General features: G+C 38.3%; 1 protein-coding gene across 5 annotated transcripts in view; it reads right to left on the reverse strand.

The window, feature by feature from the left end:
* Positions 1–495: 495 nt before the first annotated feature.
* The window catches only part of SPSB4 (splA/ryanodine receptor domain and SOCS box containing 4), a 185,441-nt gene continuing 170,549 nt past the window's right edge, over positions 496–15,387 (reverse strand). For 4 of the 5 annotated variants that reach the window (XM_069792081.1, XM_069792083.1, XM_069792082.1 and 1 more), the window contains one exon: positions 496–1,793. In XM_069792081.1, coding sequence (XP_069648182.1) covers positions 1,666–1,793 — 128 coding nt within the window. In that variant the 3' untranslated portion in view covers positions 496–1,665. The remainder of the gene's footprint in view (positions 1,794–15,387) is intronic. The other variant, XR_011326133.1, reaches the window with a different exon arrangement.

Below are 15,387 nucleotides of genomic sequence, written 5' to 3' on the forward strand. Positions count from 1 at the left end.
GCAAATACTTGTTACTTAATTTTTGACACTCCTGTGTTACCTTGCCCTTGTTGCTTCCACTCTTGCTTGTGTTGTTGTATCTTGTTTATCTCATGTTTCTCTTTTCTGACTGAAACTGTAATTCTGTTCCTTGGGGTGACTGAGAGAAGACCAATCATCTGCGGTTTAGTTTTGCCTGTATCATCAGTGCACAGCGGTCAAACTTCAACCTACCTCAAAAGCACAGAGTCTCCAAGTGCAACTTTGCACAAAACAGGTTTTGTTTAGAGGAATCTGGCCAGAATTGTGTTAAAAGCAAGAGTACAGCTATACTCAGAGTGAGTGAGATAAATCAGGAACAGGACATGACATTGCCTGTGATGTCTCTCGCACATGAGCCCAAAGCAGCAATTCCAAAGAAGTGCTGAACGGAAACATATGCAAAGCTGCAGGAAGAACTGAACTTCAACTCTGTATGTAGTGCTATGTTATTTACCATTTCATTAAAGGAGACAGTTTTATTTTGGACAGTAGACTTTATTAGAAATTTTCTCCTCATTCATCAGTAAATTCACATTAAAATATGCTGAAGGCAGCTCAGTCTAAACATTTGACATCCTGCCATAACAACAACTTCCAGTTTAAAAACTAGATAACTGATCAGGCAGATAATGTGAAACATGTAAGAAATGCAAATAGAAAGCAGCATCTTAAAAAATGGGATGAGCCTGAAAAATTAATACATCTCAGGTAGAGATGGGGAAAAAACCAAAATCGGTCACCCCAAAATGGGAAACAGTTAAATGACAACTCCACAGACTCTAAACAGATAAATAAACATTATAACCACGCATACATTAAAAAGAGAACCAAGTACTTAGAGTTCATACCACATAAAAATTATAAATTTGTTCAAATAAAAAAGTGACAAGCTTTCTAAAATAGGAGTATCCTAAATTCTTGGGATAATGAATGCTTTGTTATAAACTGCAGAACTTTGGAGGGACTAGATTTGGTTTTGAAAACAATGGACTGCATCTTTCTGTTACCATGTCCAAAAATTATCTGACACACATACCAGTTTTCTTCCTCTCCTGTTTTTAAATCACATACTCCTCTTCTAGACAATAATCTGCTTTTTAAAGTGTTAGAACTTTTAGATATTATAGGCCTGATTATGTTGAGTGCTGAACACTCAAAGCTCTCAACAACTCTGGATACCAAAGGCAAGGTTTAAGTATTTTTCGAAAGTTACTGTCAAGATTTTTCCTTTGCTAATTCACCTTTATCTATTGGGGTAAGGTGTAAGAGAAAGAAAGAAAAAAAAAATCAAGTTATTGAAGAATGCTCTGTCCTGCATGACAGTGGATCTTGCAGGTCAGATCTTCTATTGGCATTTACTAGAGGCAACAAAGATAAACCAATATATGAGAGATGAGAATAATGGCCTTCAGGACTGTAAACACAACAGGCAACAGATAATAGACAAATCTCGATCAAATCAATGTTTTCACATTCTTTAGTAGTCCCCTGCAGTGATCTGCTTTCACTGGTTCAGAAAAAAATATATATTAAAAATTAAATAACACTTAAGTGTCCATCACAAAGATTTATATTTTGCTGTAAACAATTTTCTGCCATTTGCATTGATGTAGTCCAATGTGAGGCCAGAGGGTTCTAGACGTCTTATTGGTACTGCAAATAATTTTTCAGAGACAGAGGCAAAGGTAGAATTTCTATGTCATGCAGGCGGTCTCTGCCAAGAGCAAAACGAATTGATCTTCGGCACAAGTCCATTAAAGGCAGGGGTTCCGCTGAAAAAAAAAGAAGGAGGAAAATAAAGAGTTAATTTTTCAGCATCTCCATTTACAGGCAATGTTTTATTTATGAACATAGATTATGTATTGTATTAAGTAGTCATAAAGATAGTAATGGTATTGTGAAAAACCTGAAAACCATGAGGCAATTAAGATACTCAATAGAACCAAAGACAGAATTCTGTGCATTCCACACATAAGAAGTGACTGCAAAGTTTCAGACTGAGCTTCCTTACCTGTAAGGCTTAAAATAGTAATCCAAAACCACTCTTCAGGCTTACCAAGTTGCAGCATAAGAAGTTATTACATTTCCAGATTTCTAACAAGACAAAGAGCTTCTACTCTGTTTATAACACTACATTCGTCACATTGTGTTAACGTGAACTACACTAGCGACTTCTAGCTTCTGACCTTTACATACCAGTTCCTTCTGCGTCTTAGGAACTGGAAACGGTACTTAAGGGTAACCAAAGTTTTCAGCAAACACTGCTTTTCCTGCAACACACTCTTAACCTTTCTTTCTAGGAAGTTCATTGGAAGCAAAAAAACTAAACAAAACACCCTCAAAAATCTAGAGGAAATTTAACCTTTTCCACCATGAATGAATTAGGGGAGGAGGATTCAGCTAACTAGAAGGCAGGGTGTCTGTTCTCATAATGTATATACACAAACACTCCCAAAAATATACAAACAACATTTGTAGATGCTGTTAGTTTAATTTAACAGAAATTAATTAAATATCTGTCAGAAATGCCTGGCTGATAGCACTTAAGATTTAAGACCCAAACACAGTGATCTGCAGCATCTCAAACCATCTCACACCCATATCCCATCCTGGCCTGCAAGACTCACACAGAATTGCAGGAACATCACAGAATTTCCATCCAATAGTGACATGAATGACCTCTGTGATTGCAGAGTTTGCAATGGAAAGCTTTTTGCAGCAGGAACTGGAACAAAGCCATAAAGTCTTTAACCAGTTACAGCTATCTTCAAGAATAACTTTAACCAGATGGATTTGGTTACACATGTTGGTTTAAAAGGCTAAGAGCTTAAAAGACTACAGGAAACCCTTCCTCTTTACGTGATGAAACAGTAGTAGCCTTTAAAACCTTACTAGTACTTTCAAATGGAGAGGAAAAAAAAAAAGTGTGTCATGTGCTTGTATTGCAGTGATAACCTTTTAAAAACTTGACAGATTACTTAGAAGTGCTCAACATCGTACAGCACTCCGTGGTTTTATCAAGAGTTTTTTTATGTGCCACATGTAGATTTGCAGAGACTATGTTAATCTACCAAACCTTTAGCTGATATTTTAAAACCTACTTGAAAAAAATCATTACAAAGCCCAAAACATCCTATTTAAGGATTAGTTTTATATGCTATAATTGGCTGCTGTAGTGACACACCACTGATTTAATGGATTTTCCATCAGTTATCCCAGCATCACATTTGATTTGCATAGTCCACAGTTCACTATGGTGTTTCCCAAAAGTGTCTAGGGAAAAAGCTTATAAAGCATTCTGTTGTACACTGAAAGACTAAAAAGCTTATTTAACTCTTTACAACCACTTCAGTGACTTGGATATGGAGTCTACGTCTCCTTAAAAATCCACTTCATCTATAATTTTGCTATTAGAAGACTAAAAAATAAAGAGTCCTCACATTCCAATAATAAAGTAACATTTTCTATACATTGATAGTCTTAGGTTTTATTTTTACATACCAGAATTATGACCATTAAATCTTAAGGGATGAAGCTGTAAAATTCATAAACTAAGATTAATAAGTAGGAACAAAAATAGCTTATAAGTTCCAGGAGACGGAATACAACGCATCTTGCAAGTCTTCCACCATAAACAATTTTCTGAGTATCTTCCCAGAATCTTTCAGGTCCCATGAAGAATATGTAAAATAAAGACTGAGTGTTTAAAGTCATTATTTAAAGTCATTAACCGATCATGTGGTCTTTTTTTTTCCCTAGACGAAGGAATATGTAAAATGTAGCCATCTGTGCAGCCAGGCACAGAGTTAATCCTAAACTTCAAAACACAACTTAAGAAAAGGTTAAAATATTTTTCAAGCTTGAAATGCTAAATGAATGTCTCCTGTCTCACTTCTACAGGGAATTTTCAAATGCTAAAGAAAATGCCCCCAGGTGTTTGCAAGAGCTGCTAAATTACACATACTGAATGTGGTTTTGCAACTTGAAAATTTAACTATAGTCTTTTTATTCTCCTTTCTATCCAACAGCAGTTCAAACCTACAACAACATTAGAGAACAGGTTTGTCCTACATTACTAAATAAAACTTACAGTTTCTGGGGTGCTGGCTGTAAGAACTTCAGAAAAAATTGTAATAATAGCATTTTAAGTAAAAACTTTTTGCAGCTGTGAATAGTCCTAAATGATCAAAAACTAAATTCAGAAAAGAAACCACTTTAGGCTTCAAAATAGTTTATGGGATAAATGTAATACTCTTTAAAATTAAACACCAACGATTTTCAGACAGCCTAACTCAACAGAACTATTATTAAACTTTTGGTACCTTAATACAAGCACTCTCCCATTCATCACATCTCATGTTTTTACTACATATTTTACAAAGGGGGATAATTTGGAAAAAAGTTTGGGTTTTAAGAAGCACAAGCTAGGTTCTGAAAACCGGGTGAGTTCCAGGGAATGCATTTGTATTAATGTGTGGAAGAGGCAGAAGAAAGCTTGTATAAAGATTGTGTAGACCTTTGATCTGGTGCTCTACAGCAGCTGGGAGTGCTTATCAACTCTGGCATCTGGGTGCATCCCTCAGCAGTACCCTGCCCCAAAGCTGAGAAGACACACACAGGCATGCACCCTCCTCCAGCGCACCCGCCCTGGGCTAGACAGGTGCCACCACCATGTGCTCCAGCAGGTCCCCTGCCTTGGGAACTGGCAGAACAAAGGCACACCAGAGTGCCGCTGCCCTGCGGTCTAGACATAAGCAAGTGGCAATTTCAGAGATGCTTTAACATTCACCAGGTGCCAGCTCCTGGCATTCACACCAGGTGCCAAGCCCAGGCTCTGCCGTGTCCCCACTGCAGCTCCGATCATTCACCAGTGGTGAGGCATTTCCTGCGCTGGAGCTTGGGGAGAGGGAATTGGGATGATGTTACTAGCACAGCACAGCACGCCAGCAAGGAAATGGACTGCTGCAAAGATGTTGCTTATCATCTGCTGTAACAGCTCAGCCGACTCTTTCACACACATGTGAATACCGAAAGTGCTTCCGGTTTTCAGGGAAATTCAGTCAGAAATAAGTAACTTGGTCCTTTTGGAAAGGAAAAGTTCAACAATTCTGAGTATATATTGCTATGCACCCCACCTAAAACACAAACACTTGATATATCCAAAACACTCTACAGCACATTCAAATGTTCAAAACAGTATTTCCAAAATGCTATTTTCATTTGAGATCATACAAATAATGCCAAGAAGAGAATATTCTAATAATGCAGGAGATGGGAAGATGAATACTCTGAAGCCACACGGTTAGCTGTAAGTTTGGCTACTGAAAAAGTCTTTCTTTCACAACATGAAATATTTACCCTTGAAAAACTTTTAAATTCAGAGATACTAACTGATTGTCAGAACATTTTATTACTTAGTATACCTAATATGCATTATAAGTGTTATACTTTTCAGAATAACCCACAACAGAATGGAACTGGAGAATTCAATCCCCCCAGAAGAACATGAACCAGCCATTTTGCTGAAGTTATGTGAACTCCAGTAATGTTTTTGCCATTAGAAAAAGGAGGAATGAATTACTGAGCTGGAATGCAAAATTGTAAAGAAAACATGATTCACAAGAATGGCTCTTTGTATTACATTCCCACCCAGGCTAAGAAATTCAAAGCAAGACACTCCAGGGCAAGGGAGCAAGCTCTGCACAGGAAACCTAGTACTTCTTCTCAGGCTCCAGCAGAACTCGGAGAGAAAAGTGCAGCTACAGCTTGTTGGGTGACACAAGCACTGAGCCTCAGGCCAACTCCCATCACCTTCCTGAATGTGCTTTAAAGAATCATCTTCTCATTTAAAGTTTACTATGAAACCTCTTCACCCAAAGGTAGCTCCTCATAACTGTCACATTATAGAAAACTATTTTTCAAGAGAAAAAAAATACAGTCAAAAAATAATACTGCTTAATTTATGTGTCAGAGTTTAATCCCCATGTCTCCCAATTTTGTACCAGTAGTCTACAAGGCAGCCCATTAAAAAAAAAAGCTAAGAAACAGACCTTTACTTCAACTCCTCAGAAGTGCATCTGCAACAGGCCCACCATGGGTCACAGTACAAGGTATTCCATCACAAACCTTCCTTTCCCTATGCTACAGTTACATGCACGCCGACACCTGAATACGTGAGAGCTGGGGGTAAGGCACAACAACAGCCACTCTTCTCATGCAGAGCTGCATTTCATCAAGTGGTGTACAAAATAGCTTAAATAGCTATTTAACATAATAGCTATTTATTATTTAAATAATAGCTACTTTTATAATGTAATAATAATAGCTATTTTAATAATAATAAGCTATTTCATAAGCTATTTTAATAACAATAGCTATTTTTATTATTTAACATAATAGCTAATAGCTTAAAAATAGCTTAAATAGCTATTCAATAAATTAATCAAATTAATGACATAAAAATAGCTATTTAGTAGCTATTTAGCTATTAATAACACAAAATAGTTGTGATTATATATCCAGATATACTTGCTCTAATGGTGTCACTGATGGTTTAAGGACAAAGGCGAAGAAACATTTGTAACTAGAAACAACTATGTGCTTGTGAGCATTTCTCCAATAAATATGCATCTGCGATAGCAATTTGCACATCATTACCAGCTAAAAAGTTCGTTTAGTTTTGGCAACCTGTAGTTATTTAACAATCTGGCACTCCAACAAGACTGCCTCATCTTTGTAAACAGCCTTTTATAGTTGAGATACTAAAGTCATTTAGCATCCAATAACACTAAATGGTATTAACTGCAATGTTACATAAGGCTTATACAAAAGAGCAGCTTTTAGCACACATTTGCCAAATGACAATAGTTATTTTTTTAAAGAAATTTCTAAAGCTGTAACAGCACATAATATTCATGGCTTCCATTAATCTATGAAGAACATATTTTTATCTCATTTTATAAAATCAGAGTTGTCTGAGGGGAAAAAAAACCAACACAAAGCAAAATTAAAGCTGGTTGAAAAACAAAGGAAGTTTTCATGAGAATAATTGTCACCAAAAATTAAGACTTTTAAAAATTATTTTATAGGTCTAAGACACCAGATTATCTTATATTTTGATATTTTTTGCCTTTTACTTATTAAAAAGCACTTACATTCAGTGATTCATGTTACTGTTTTCAACTGCTGTAAGGCAGCTTTAAAGTCAGACTTAAAAGAAAAAGAAAAAATAGTGTTACGAGAAAGAGATGCACTCACACATCATTAAATAAGTGGATGTCCTCTCCCCAGTCCTAACTTCTGCTGTGCTGACAACAGTGCCACACAGGAAGAGCCAGCTCATTATGCCGCAATGGTGGCATAACCATTCTCGCCCCAGAATGCCGATCACCTGGCAGAGGGACAAGGTGAAGCAGCACCACCTGAAGAATGGGAAGAAAGTAACCTCTTGCAAAAATAACACACACCTGGTGCACAGACAGGAGTCTTGGAAACTAGGAAAATGCACAATGCCTCCATTCATATCCTAACTGGGCATAAGGTTTTCAATACATGTTGCATAGTTGGTGGCTATTGCCTGGTGCCCCTTTCTGCCCACTCCTCTTTGCCACCAGTGAATCAGCATCACTCAGGTTCCCACCCTGCACTTCTTTTCACCGCCCAATTTTAATGTCATACTTTGCCATGATCAACGATCATCATCGTCTTTAGAGGGATGATGTGCCGAAAAGATTAACCCTTTGCCATGGAAAGGGGATCCAATACCGACACAAGATGACATTCTTAGACTGTCCCTGTTCTGGTGGACATCCTATAAACAAGGTGGGAAGGGAAAGCTCTCTCCATGGCTTATCACCACTCTGCTACCTGACACCTACCTGTTCCAATGGACAATCCTCTGTGCCCCATCAGGGCACCCGAGTGCCCAACATGCTCCAGACTGCAGCATGCTTTTTTTTATCCTTTTTCTTGAATTTTCCCCCTTCTTCCAGATATTAAAATACCTGCTAAGGGGAATGTGGTCTAAGTGTCTCCATTAGGGTGATTTAGGGTATACAGAAATTTGTAACTACCATTTAATTACCACATATAATAAACATACAAATACATTTAAGCCAGGAATTTTCCTTCCAACCTTTCTGCCAAAGCTTAATTATTGCTTTAATTTTACGCAGTACAGGCCAAATTCTTTCCCCCACATAATACGGTACATAAATACACCCCCTGTGACATATTTATGGCTTCTCTGATGCAACTGATGGAAAAATTGAGTTGTGTTCCTTAAATGGCACAATCTAGAGCAAGGAAATTGCAAATAATATATTAAAGCACACAAGCCATGACCAGTCATAAAAAATGCTAATAAATCTCCTAACAGCAATAAAAATTCAGTCAAAGGATAACAGGATAAAAGAAATCATATATCTGTTTTTCCCACAGATGTCTTTAAGCTCTGAGCCTAACCCAGCAAACCGTACAAACGAAGCACCTTAGAACATCACATTCTAATTACAGCTCAGGCAATCCAGAAGAATTACCACTCTCAAGAATTCTGCAATTCAAAAGGGAACACCATGGTTTTTCAAAAGAGCACTGTCATTTTTCTCTCTCACGTTTATCTATCCAAGAGCCCCAGGCTCTGGCAGACTACTACCAAACTTATGTTGGCTTTGCAAAAGTCGCATGCTACGAAGCCCCAAGCTCCCCTGTAGCAGCTGATGCTGTCACCGCAGGCAGAGCACGTGCACACTCTCCTTCAGCCCCTCTGACATAACCCCCCCACCCACACAGCTTGTTCCTGTACAGCTGGAAGCTATCACACTCACTTCTTCAAAAGCATAACGGGTGGCAGATGGTGAGATTTTTTGTTATCAGTCAATGCTGATAAACAGCCGCCCGTTCTCCAGCAGTTGTCTACTAGGACAAATAAACCTTTATGTTGTACCACATCAGCACCTTGCTTTCAGCAGACAGGGTGGGGAAGTAAAAATACAAAAATAACAAACACCCCCTGTATCTGAGCCGACTCACATCCCACAGAAATTTGGTGCTTGAAGTTAAATACGTTAAAGGGAGAAAGGAAGGCAAGAAAGCCTGAATAGAGGGAAGGACTCAGGGGTAAACCTCCCTCCTCCTCCTCTGCATGTCTTGTGCTGGGCAGGGGGGATTGCTTTACAGATACCTTTAGCTTTTAAGTGTTAAATGCAGTTAAGTACAGTTTAAAACTTTGATCAGGCATCATTTAGCAGAATTAAGCTGAAAAAGCAGCAATGAACAAGCAGATATTCTGCAGCATCATTTGTTTTCAGTTAATGCTCTCCAGCTGTGCTTTCTTGAGAGGAAAAGAGTTGAGAAGTAGAACAGAATGAAAACAAAACAAAACCAATCCCAAAAGCCAGTGGCCTCGTTAGCGGTTCGATAAAGAATCTGTCATTTGAGCACAAGTATGTATCTCCTTGCAATTTCTTTTTTTGCATTTCAGTGTTTGCAATCTCCTATGAAGACGACAACAAGACTTAGACAACTGGTCCTGACTCATAAGCACCAGAGCACACGCCTAAATCCAATGAATACAATGCAGGCTTAAATATATTCTTAAAGATTTCAATTTAGTAGACTTAAGCATATGCCTGAACACTTTTTTGGAATCATATTGGTTATAGGAATGTTCTTCCTAGAAAAGTACTCTGTGTACATTTGTAGGAAGGCTGTATATATAAAGTCATATACATATATACCTGTAGAAACCCTCTTCCGAGAGGCTCAATGTGCTCTACAGTTCTTACCCTTTAGGTGGGTTTATGATCCACATAAAGAGGGGTCTAGATCAAGCACACTGAATATGTAGAACAGGAGCAATATAAAGTCTGGCCCACGCCAAATCTACACGCACACTGTGGAAACTTTCCTGAAAACTTTTGTTTTCTGAATTACAACAGCTAATTTAAATGTACATATGCATTGTAATAATTCAATTTCCAGTAACAACAACCAAAAAATCACATGTACAAGTCATATTTGAAAACATTTTAACACGCTATTTCTCCAGTCTACAGATTACTAGATTGTACTGCTCTGCGTAATTCAGAAGCTGCAAAACAGAGCCAAATAATAATGAATTTTACCAGCAAACAACTGGCTTTTTTAAAAAGGAGCAAAGCCTGTAATAAGCTGGTTTTGTTACAGCTCGATAGACTTGAATGCTGCCAGAGAGTGCAAGAGAGAATGGTGGCCATTTCCCTTCTGAAAGAGGAAGCGCATGTATGATTTCATTCCCTGTGTGCATCGGGAAAATGCAAATAGGAAGGATGAGCTGGAAAGATTCACTTTCTGGCCTTGATTTGTTTGTTGTTCTCCTCCCCTCAAATACTTCCACAAAACAACTCTTCACTTTGATCTTGAACACAGTACAAAGGTAAATTGAGACAGTTACTTCAGGGATGATCTAAATGTTCTGTAGTAGAAAAGACACCTAAAATAAACACACGCTCTTTAAAACCAACAAACAAACAACAAAAAAATTAAGTGCTTGACATTAGAGATAAACCTAAGCTACAACCCTTGGCTCCTCCCAGCTCAAATTTTCCCAAGTTCAACATGCTGGGAATGAGGATTTGGCTTAGATTAATCTCTAATGTATACTTTATAGCTTTTACTCTTGGAAGCACATTTATCACCATTAAATTTGGGTTGTGTGCCAGGCCACGAAGAGGGAAGTTAAAATACATCAAGGTGAGAGAAGATTAAAGCTTGGATGAGAATTTCACTGAGTAGATGCATTGGAGTTCAAAGACAATGTTGTTCAGGGGTTACAGACAGATTTATAGGCAAAGTAATAACCAAGAAAGTTGAAGGCAAGTTCAGGTTTCAAGGATTAACCACTGCAGACAACTATTGCAACAGGAATTCACACACTGCAAACAATATGCAACACGATGATTGAAATGTGATGAAAAAATTTCTTGCATTTATCTCTTCATGAAATGTGCTTCAGAAATGGGCAAATAAAACACCCATGCACAAGTACACACCCATAACAACCTTTATGACTGTGAACAAGTCTCTGTTGTTGGGGGGGGGGGGGGGGGGGGGGTCAGAAAAAGATTTTAGGTGAATATTTTCCTATCCGTCAATTTATTGGCACATTTCTGCCTTAATGGTATTACAGCAGATGATGAGATTTCTTGGTGGGAAACCTAAGCATACCGATAAAAATATTCTAAAATTCAAAATTTTAAGTTTTTACAGCTGTTCTTAAGCACAGTTGGGATTAAGGGGGAGTGAGGGGGGAGGCAGAAAGACAAAATGTTGGAACTACATGCTGAACCAGGTGGGTACCTGGTTGCCTGACTGCCCCATCTGCCCTTCTCCCACTAGCCTATTTTATCTACCTGTTGCATTTTGTATGACATATTAATTGTGCAGGACAACAAATACACCGTTATCTTTTATCATACTGTCTCACACTGTGCCCAGCGTGCTGGAGCCTCACAAGAAATTCTAAATACCACCATACTGCAGTAACACATGCTCATTCAAGATGTGCGTTGCTTACAACTCATTCTCAGCTGGAACCTATCACAGTGGTTTTCTGTACGGGTGTTTAGTATTACGCTAAATAATAAAGTTATTTACTCCAGTTAGCAGTTAAATTGATTCACAGCATCTTCTGCATCACACTACAGGTTTCTTCAAAGTTTCACCACATTGACAGGGCAACAGAACTGATGACGTGTACTTTAATACCAATTGTGCTGAGCTGTCTAAGACAATAAATATTTGACTACTCTCCTCATATAATTGTTACACGACATTTCCTCAACTGCTTCAATTTAAAGTTACCCGGAGGCTCCAAGATACGCAGATTTCCTCAAACCAAGCAAGAAAACGGCAGCAGCATGTCATTTAAATTTTAATGCAGTTGCATACAAGCTAATGCTCTCTAGGGGAGATCCGCAAACAACGGACCAGACTCATCACTTTGTTACTCAAGTTTTGATATTAACAGAATTACATTGCAATAAATCCGGCGCAATGAAGTTGCAATTAGGCTCAATATAATTAATTTGATCCCATTAGTTTAGTACCATTGTATTTTAGATTTGTTGAAAGTGATTTTTTTCTTAAGTACCATAATCTTTATCAGCAGAAAATGGGTACTGGAGACGATCTGAATTATTTTCATGCTGAATTTAGGATTCATCATTGTTCCTGGTATGCAAACACAGCTGATGCTCTTTGAAGACATTTCTAAAGCATTCTTTTTGAACACAAATGCGCTCTCAATATCACAGGTAGAGCACACAGGGCTGCCTTTGCTCAGCTCTTCTCATCACAAGCTCCTGTTACCACCTTTCAACCTTGGCAAAGCTCTGTCTGAAATTTCACCCTGCTGTGCCACTGCCTACAACCGGCACTGCTGGCATGTTGTCTTACGAATGGTCTGGTCATTTTGTGGGAAATTGAGTGTGGAAAGATGATTTCCATATTATGCATTCCTGCAGCCACTGTGTGTGATGTGTTATCATACCCCGAGCCCCTGAAGCACCAGCCTAAAACCCACTGATGGGAAGGCAGAGGTGTGGGGCTAGGTGGGCTAGGGAGAGAAGTCTGCCACTAAAGTGACTTTTCCTGTTTTGGGTGTGTGGAGTGGATCTAACATGACGACAAACATTAAAACTCACAAATAAAAAAATCTGGAATTTCACATGCAATTACTAGAATCTGATAGCTAACTTGAGTTGGGCTCACACTGAATTTCTTCACCTCCAGGTCAGAATCACTGGGCAAAACCTTCCCATGCATGGTCCTCCTGGAGACATGGACAGCAGAGGGCCTCTCTCAGCTGTCTCCTCTGGCCTGTACAGCTGAAAGGGGAGGTGGCAGTTGTGGTGGAACCTGCTGCCATTCTCCATTCATACATCATCCTACTCCTCACAATGCTGCTTAATATATTTGGAGCACTAGGCCTGCAGCAGCATACCACTCATGTCTTCTGCCCTGTCCTCCTCCAGCTCACCAGATCCAGCTAACACTTTCTCTGGACGCGATGATTCTTCCATCAATGCTGCTCGCTTGCTGTTCCGATGAATTCAGACACAAAGGGGAGGACAGTAAGAAGCAACCGGGGGGCTTTTATCCCAGCCCTCTCCTCCTCACATGCCTCTCAGCTTCTTGCTTGGTCCTTCTGTCCTCGTGCTTTGTGTTATCCACTTGCAGTTTTATGACCACCATCTGCACAGGACATCACTGATGTCAAATAGGATGAGGAGAAAACCAAGCACAGCTGAACCACTGAGTAGTGTGGCTGCGCTATGGAAGGAACTACAAAACACCACAAAGGATCTGGGTTTATTGCTTCTTACTGATTCATTATCAAATACACTTTGTCCACCAACAGCCTTTTCCAGCTCGCTCTGCCCCCAGCTGTCAGCTGGCTAATGCAGTTGCACAGGTGTAAATGAAACCATCATTTGGCCTGCAGAAAAGCTATTATGAACAAAGAGTTATCTAGGTTTTCAGATCACAAAGTCAATCTGTAAGGCTGGCGATTAAAAAATTGCATCGGGGAACAACAAAGCAAAGCTAAGAAATCCACTCACCTCTTTAATATACCTGCATGCCTAATTTCTGTAGGAAAGGGATTCCCCATCAACCCACTAATACAGCTGATTTCAAATAAAAAACTAGAATGAAAGAAATTGATATGTACTAAAATCCTTATAACCATTTCTACGTGTTTGTGTTTTCGGATTCCTGAAGAGGTTCAAGTAGTAGTAGCTTGAGGCACTCAGCTCACTACTATATATGCATATGTATATACAAATGTGTATATATATATATAACACACTTACATACACACACGCACAAGAACATAAAAGGTATGAACACGAGGGAAACATCTGAACCACCCTCTCCTTCCTACATACATACATATTTATTTTAGTGGCAGTAATACACCATAGAGTTTAGTGACACAAAATAGCTATTAATATTTTAGATTTAAACAAAGGGAAATAGACAGAAGAGAGAAAGCTATGATCTAGAATTAATGTTATTCTACTTATATTAAGAACAATGCTATCATTAACAGCACAGAAAAAATACTTCTAGAATCCTACAATTTGGGCAGATATACAACAATTTCTTAGTACAAAATATAAACCAATTTCAACATGGTTTTAGCTGCAAGAGGATACATTTTCCTATCTGGGCATTAATAAATATGCAGGTTGAGGTTTTCAAGAAGTAGTAAGTTTATGCAAGCCCATACTTAAGATACCACTATAAATGACTTGATTCATTACAGTGTCAAGCAGGCAGCAGAGCTTAGTGAAGACAATAAGGCCATTTCCAGCCCCCAAAAGGAATGGCATTTTTTGTCAACTTTTTCTTTGATATTTTATTTACAGCTTAGGATATGACAATTTCAAAATTACATATTATGTTCTTTAATGGGAAGAATTGTAGACTGTTTTGTTTTTTGGTGTTTTGTTTTTTTTTTTTAAATTAGTGAAATATCAGCTTGATGCTAAATTTCCATTCTGTTTTAACAGATTCTGGACAGACTGCTTTACTATCAGCCTCATATTTTGACCATTATGTTTTTCTTAATGTGATTACAATAAGAAAAAGAAAAAAGTGAGACAAATATCAATCCTATTTTGTGCTCATGTGGCATGTATAAACATTTATATATATATAAAAGTAAAAATAACATGTAACTCCACTATGACTGTTTTCTTTTCAACCAAATCTTCTGACCTATTAAACCATTTAAATATGTCTTATTTTCTCTTATCAGCCATCTCCTTCCCTTTCTTCTATGCTCCTACTCTCAAGGCAAACAGTGTCACTCAGTAAACTGGGCTTTAAAAATGAAAAGCCCTTCCACCTGTGTGTCTGTAAACATCAGGCACAGCATATTTTGCTTTTTTAAATCTAAAATCTAGGTGACATTAGTGCAACAGATGAAATGCTAAATTATCAAAACAAATTCTTTAACTCAGTACTTAATCCAAAGTACAAACCCCCAAAATTTTAAAAGCACATTCAGAATTACACACAGCACAAAAGAATGCTTCCCACCAAATTCCTTCTGCTCCCTGTTGACTCAGCCTATTCCACTCCACCAGCATTGTCAGCAAAGCCAAAGGGAATTTTGCCAGGGTAAATACTGCTAAATGGGGTCCCCAATCCATAGATATTTCGCTTTTCCCCTGTTGCCAAGTCATTTCTGATATCAATCTGCCTGTAAAATCAAATGGATTATTTTTTTTTCCAAGTACTCACAATTTTGAGATAAACTCTGACCCCTTGGGCATAAGAACATGCCCATGCCATTTTGATGTCTTGGATATTTCTTAA

This window comes from Haliaeetus albicilla, chromosome 9 (assembly GCF_947461875.1).
Source record: "Haliaeetus albicilla chromosome 9, bHalAlb1.1, whole genome shotgun sequence".
Taxonomy (NCBI): domain Eukaryota; kingdom Metazoa; phylum Chordata; class Aves; order Accipitriformes; family Accipitridae; genus Haliaeetus; species Haliaeetus albicilla.